The sequence below is a fragment of the Cynara cardunculus genome (genome assembly GCF_001531365.2).
Source record: "Cynara cardunculus var. scolymus isolate 2C chromosome LG 12, CcrdV1, whole genome shotgun sequence".
In the NCBI taxonomy this organism is placed as follows: Eukaryota; Viridiplantae; Streptophyta; class Magnoliopsida; order Asterales; family Asteraceae; genus Cynara; species Cynara cardunculus.
Window position 1 is genome coordinate 5,020,116 of NC_037539.1, and position 7,024 is coordinate 5,027,139.

General features: G+C 30.5%; 1 protein-coding gene across 1 annotated transcript; it reads left to right on the top strand.

The window, feature by feature from the left end:
* The first annotated feature begins 2,582 nt into the window (after positions 1 to 2,582).
* On the top strand, positions 2,583 to 5,924 carry LOC112523264 (protein XRI1-like). Its single transcript, XM_025132787.1, has 5 exons — positions 2,583 to 2,888; positions 3,004 to 3,182; positions 3,284 to 3,341; positions 3,456 to 3,560; positions 5,394 to 5,924. Exons 1-5 carry the CDS (start codon positions 2,777 to 2,779, stop codon positions 5,672 to 5,674), a joined length of 735 nt encoding a protein of 244 aa, XP_024988555.1. The 5' UTR covers positions 2,583 to 2,776; the 3' UTR covers positions 5,675 to 5,924.
* The last annotated feature ends 1,100 nt before the right edge of the window (positions 5,925 to 7,024 follow it).

The window sequence follows — 7,024 nt, forward strand, 5'->3', positions numbered from 1 at the left end:
GTAACAAGGAAAATAACAAGAGTTGTGTTACTCTACAGACAAAATATTTATTTAAGAAAATTTGGATCGATATATTATTAAATAAATATATTAATTCATTTATTCGTATAAAAATATTTGTAAAACATAATTTATTCCGCCAACATTTTAAAAAATGTTAAAAATGTATTTTGCAAATATAGAAAATAATAAGTGTTACCTTGTTACGAACAAAATATTTTTACCTTAAAAAATCATATTTGTTTATAATAATGTTATTCTATAATATTTAATTTGTATACAATTTAATAAAAACGGATTTTTTTGACATGTTTTGTTCTATTTATTTTTAAAGAGATTGATGAAAAAACATACTCTAGGTGTGATATGAATTGTCGGAAGGGAAAATGAGGATTTTTTTTTGAAAGGGAGTCTTTTATTTATGTCACATAATCAAAATGACATGTCGTCCACATCATCTGATTTAAGTCTTGTAAGCAAAAAAAAGTGTTAACCAGGCATAAGAATGAGACCCATCCTATTGGGGAATGTTGATCATTTCACTAATTGATTTGATGATGATCCATTTTATCTATCGAAGTATAATATTTCTATTATTTAGTTTCAACGATCTTCACTAAGTCAATTCAGTGATCGCTGAATATGTATTGTAATTCTCTTAGAGATTGTTATACTTCAAGAAGACAAAACTCGCACCACAGATCCTTCTGCAATGTCGAAGACAGAAGTTGAAGATTAGATACTAGGAAGTTCATGATCTGAAGCGACATTCAGTTATTACAAGCTCGTCTACATATGTGTGAAGTCTGCTCAAGTTTCAGTGAATACTGAAGAGACCTTTCAGCGTCATCCCACTATTCAGCGATCAAATGGAACTTACCAAACACAATTGTTTTTGTCTTATCCTCCCTCACACAAAGGACAAACTCATACATTTTGTAGAGTATAGTACAGTACAGAGCCACTCCATTGACTCTATAGTGCTTACCTAATTTATGAAAAGATGACTGCTCATATACAACCAAAAGGACTGTTTACTATAGCAAAGAACAAGTTTTCCTCCAAAAGCTTGACACATGCTTTGTATTTTCTGAATTGCATTTAATGCAATGAATATAAACAGTTGAGTGCTCTCATCACAGTTATCAATCTTTCTTACTACTAATTTACCCAAGAAGTTACTTCTCTCTCTACTCTCTGTTTTAAGAGAAAGAACATTTTGAACAAGTGAAGAGCACTTCGACTCTTATCTTTATTTATTGTAGCAAATCTTTTCTCTTTGCTATTTGTAATTATGTGTATCTTAGATTATTTAAATAGGTTCTTTACCTTATCTCTTCTGCAAACAATCAGTAAAATTTGTATTTATCTTATTTATCAATATATAATTTTTAAAAGTGAAAGTTTCTGTGTTTTTATTCGTTCCCCCTTTCTACAAACTGATTATCTACAACTCTTGTAGATCCGTCTGGGACCAACAGGGAACCTGATGTACCCGACCCAACAAGGACGACTATTCCTTGCAACAGCGAGGATGCGGATAAGGACAGAGATCCTTAAAAGTTAAAAATCAGGTATCAGTGACATAGGTAACATGATCCTTGCCCCATCACCGCATATTATAAAAAGAAAATGTTAAATTTTCAATTAAACCTAAATATAAAAGGTTAGTGTTTATATTTGGTGTAGCATAAAATACTAGGAGTTATTTAAACAAAAGGTGTTTGATTTGAATTTGGAAGGTCGTGGGGCCCAGAGGCACCAACCGAAGACTCTCTGATGATTTGATTTTGTTTCCAAAATTCCAAACCAGTCCGGCATGCATATGGGGTGGGCCCCACTTCTTAAGATATGTTCCTATACGTATGACCCCACTGTAACAAAACATTGGCTGCCCCACACAACCAAATTCACACTAAAAAAGTGAATAAAATGTTCCAGTAGAGTACCATCCAACCTCCAATCATTCACAATCAATAATAATCAAAACTAAAGCAAATCATTTGATATCTTTTTTCCCTTTTTTATTTTTTACTATTTTCTTTAAATAAATAAATAATTTATATGTTAATTATCAGCTTCACAACAATATATTTTTACAATTATATATTTTAATTAAAAAAATCAATAATATTTTAAAAAAAATTAATAATATTTTAAAAAGTGGTAGGAAATTTGAAACATGTCTGGTGTGGGATTCTTTTTTTTTTTTTTTTTGCACTTGCAAATTGGATTTTACCTTATGCAACATCAACAAACATCCTATCATAACCACTGCAATTATTAAGTCCCCCACACTCTTCCCCAGAAGATCAAAAGTAGTCCCTCAACATTTTGATTATCCCAATAAACCCCCTAACTTTTTTCTTTTTCACTTTTCCCATCCCTTCCAGTTGACGGGATATTTCTTCTTCACTTTATTCTCTGTTTCTTTCTCTTTACTCTTTACCACTCCAATTTTGTCTTTGTGTTTCTTGAAATTTGAGCTACCGGCGCACACCTAAATCAGCACAACGTACAACTTCAAATTCAACCACCACACAATCTCTACACACATTTTATATATATATATCATTCTAAATCTCTCTGTCATATCAAACACCAAGAAATGGGTCACCATTGCTGTAAATTCTAACTGTCTATCAGTTCTCCGGCCGGTGATCATTGTCATACCAAGAAATGGGTGATCTTTGCTTGGAATTTTCACTGTAAATCTGTTCTCCGTCGACCCACGTTCAGTTTTCCGGTGATCATTCTCGTATCATACACCAAGAAAATGGGTGATCTTAGCTCCATTGCATACTTTAACAATCACCCACGTAACCATGGTTCTTCGTTGTGTTGGGACGTCCACAATCTTCAACTTCCCAACACGGACATCTCTCACAGTAAGTTAACATTCCGTTGTGTATATATACTATGCATACATGCATCTACTTATATATATATATATATATATATATATATGCATGGTGATGATGAGGTATGTTATATGTGGTGCAGGTACGGAAATGAACACTACTCCACCATTCTACGATCAGTTACTGTTTGATTCGGATCTGTCGTCGGGGTATTTAGAGGATGCTTTGTTTGAATTCAGCTCCAAACGACGCCGTTTGATGATGACACCTGATGATCATCATCAACCCAACAATCAAAATTCAAGTCCTCCCTCATTTCCGGTAACTTTTTTTAATATTTAATGTTTAAGTTTCATTATAAAATTCCATTTTTAATGGTGGGCACCCTCTGGATTTCATGCCTTGATCCCATTATTCCACAGAGCTACTGGAATTTTGATTCTGCTGATCATGACTTTGAGAATTTTAGTGGGCTTAACGGTATGGAAATAATATATACTTTTTTATTTTATTTACAAACAATTATTTGTTCATTTATATTATTTTATTCACATTTAATTATTTGTTCATTTATATGATATTTAATTACTGCAGTGAGTGGGGATCATTCAACTTCATCTTCGCAGAGCAAGAGCTCCATCAACACCCAGTTCTTCTCTGATAAAGAAAGTCTAAGTTCATCATCAGACCACTTCACTGGTACGTGTATTACATCTCTCTCTCTCTTTCTCCATATATATATATATATATATATATACATACATACATGTCATAAATACATACACATGTATGTATGTATGTATGTATGTATGTTACAGTATGTATGTTTCTACAGATATACATGTATATATCTTGTACAGGAACCTGATCAGCTGCATGATGATGATGATGTGTTCTTGAATGACAAACCATGCATACTTTTTGACCATTCAATGTTTGACTTCATGAACACGAAAGTTGTTGAATTTCTTTTCTAAATACGATCCTTCGTCCAAAAGAAATACGTAATTTAACAAAAAAAACTTACTGAAAATAATATATATATATATATATATATATATATATATATATATACACACACTATTTGTTAACGGGTTTAATAATTTGAAAACACAAAATTTGTTAGATCCAACAAAAACTTCTACTTTAAGACAATTTTTTCTTGATCTAAGTGTAATATTTAATGAACTGATTAATATTTGTTTCATATGTATTTGTTTTAATTCATAATGTAAAACTTTTTTACGTGTATATTTTTTATTTTATATATACGCCAAAAAGGTTTACAATGTAAACAAAATACATGTGAAACAACCATATTTTTAAATAAATATATGTTAATCACTGTTTTAAATAATATAAAATATCACATGATATAATAGTTGTCATGCAATAGAAAGTCTCCTTTCATCAACTATAATAAAAATTTTAAAAATATCAAGGATTTTGTAACCTTCCAAAATAAGCAATAATAATATTTAGTGCATAAAACAAATATTAAAATAGAATTTAAGAATAAAAATTTTGGAAAAGCTAAAATTTGAAAATTGTGTGAGCAAAAGTAAACGCATTTGGTTGATTTAAATTAATCCTAATGACAATGACATTTTTCTTTTTGGAAATTATACTTTTTTTTCTTTTTCTATGCTGAAATTCAACCATCATTATTAGAGATACTTATGAGTTGAGTTGGTTTAATCGAGTCGAAGACATTTGAACAACCTAAGTTCAATGTTTGCGATTTGAAAAATCTTAACCCAACTCAATCCAAACCAAAATGCAACCTAACCCAACCCAAATTGTATGGGTTAGTCGAGTTAATACATTGGTACATTAAAATATTCTTCTAAACTTGAATATGTTATTTCTCTACTCATATTTATTTTTCACTATCAATCATTTGATACAACATATATCACATTCAATAAATTTTTTTCTCAATTTACATATATATGTTCACAGTTACCGAATATATATACGAATGAGTTATATAAAGATGAATAATAGATTGAAAATATGTGTATATGAAGAAGATACGTGATGGTGTAATTGTCTAATGTATATATTAATAAAACTCAACAATCATATTAAATCCAAAAAATACAAGGATATCGGGTTGGGTTGAGTTCAAATAATAGTAACCAAATTTCAACCTAATACCTACAGTTTGAAAATTTTACAAATCGATTAGACATCGGGTTGTTTCGGCATGTTGGGTTGGGTTAGGTTGATCAGGTTGGTCGGGTTTTTGAGCACCCCTAATCATTATGTCATATATATATATATATATATATATATATATATATTATAGCCTAAATCTAATAATATGTGCATTCCTTCTAATGTGATAATCAAAGTCAACTAATGTATTAATTAAGAATATAAAAATTAAGTCTTAATATTAAGTTATATAAGAAGTAGATAGGAGTGTATATTTAACCCACCTCTTATATAACTATATGATTGTTATTAGGATCGTTTAAACTTTAATAATCATTCTTGTTCATTTTTTATTTGTAAAAAAAATCACAGGTGGATACGACGAGAGTAAAAAAAAGGTGATTACAAGGGTGGTGTACCCATTTGCATTGGTAAAGCCAGGAGGATTTAAAGGGGATATCACGCTGAATGACATTAATGAAAGAATCCTAATGCCGCCGACTAGGCCGGTCAAGCATCCGGTGGGAGACTTTGCTTGTCGGCCTATGGTGTCCCCCAACGGACCAGGTCTTTCCGGGAAGGCTGTGGTGGCTCTCACCAGAATCCAAACACATGGGAGAGGCACAATCACCATTATCAGGACCAAAAACTGAATAGATGTTTCCATCTTGTATAGAGTATAACTCGTTAATTACCAAAAATATAAATATTGTATTGGTACTTATTCATCAAATTAGTTCCAATTTCTTAGATCTTTATTTCTATAACGTCAAGCTTATTGCATGTACTTTTATACATAAGATGCTACTTACGAGTGCATTTAATTGTATATGTACTCGTGTACTTGTCGAATGAGTGGATATACCATCAAGTGTACCTCTGGATTTATATTATTATATAACTAGTACATTTGTATGTTTTTTACAACACGCCTCTACATTTTAAGCTTTATTTTAAATACCTGAAGTGTTCTCTTTTCAAGTTCTAATGTTTTTGTGGGAATATGTTTTATTATGTAATTTTTAGTATCAAAATCTATAATTGATTGATATTGGTCTAATGAATTCTGATTTGTAAGTACATATACAAGAACTTAGTACCCTAAACCCACAGTTATTTTCAAACATGTGTTATGTAACCATGCATACATATTGATGAATCAGGGTTAATTTTGAAATGGTCAAAAGTATTATAGGGTTTGTAACAACTCATCCCATATGGATAGAAAGTGAGAATTATTAGCTTCTTATAAGTCCCAAGTAGTGTGTCACCAATAACTTTCACTATGATTTTAAGTTGGATTCAAAATTATTGGGTCAGCTCGTTGCTTTGGGCTTTGGGGGTGTTACAAATTGTATCAAAGTCGATCCCTGTACCATCAGAATGGTGGGACAAACCTCATTAGGTATGATGAGTCATCGAGAGGGGGTGTTTGTAACATCTTAGGTGACCCACATTGCCGATGATAAGGAAAAAGATTCTGGACAGGAGTTTAAGTGGGAGAATTTGTAACAACTCGTTCCACATGGATAGAAAGTGAGATTTATTAGTTTCTTATAAGTCTCAAGTAGTGAGCTACCAATAACTTTCATCATACTTTTAAATTGGATTCGAAGTTACTAGCATACCCCAATAATATAACTACAAAATTTAATACTTTATAAATAAAAAAAAATATTTGAAATTAATAAAAATTTGAAGTTTGTTATCACATTCACATTCTTGTTTATGCTAAATAATACATAGCTAAGTAAGTTATGAAATAAAAGTAAAATATTTAAGAAAAATAAAGTAAATAAAAGTAGAAAAAGAGCTTTTATAAATAAAAAAAAAAAGAGAGGAGAGAAATGAGTGGAGGAGAGAAAAATGAGGTTATCTTTTTCTTATTTAAATATAAATAAGTAAAATTATTGATTAAATGACACTTGATTTCAACTAATCTTTGTTATTTATTAAAATTAAATGGAAAAAGAATATGATAATTGAACAAAAATTTTAACTAT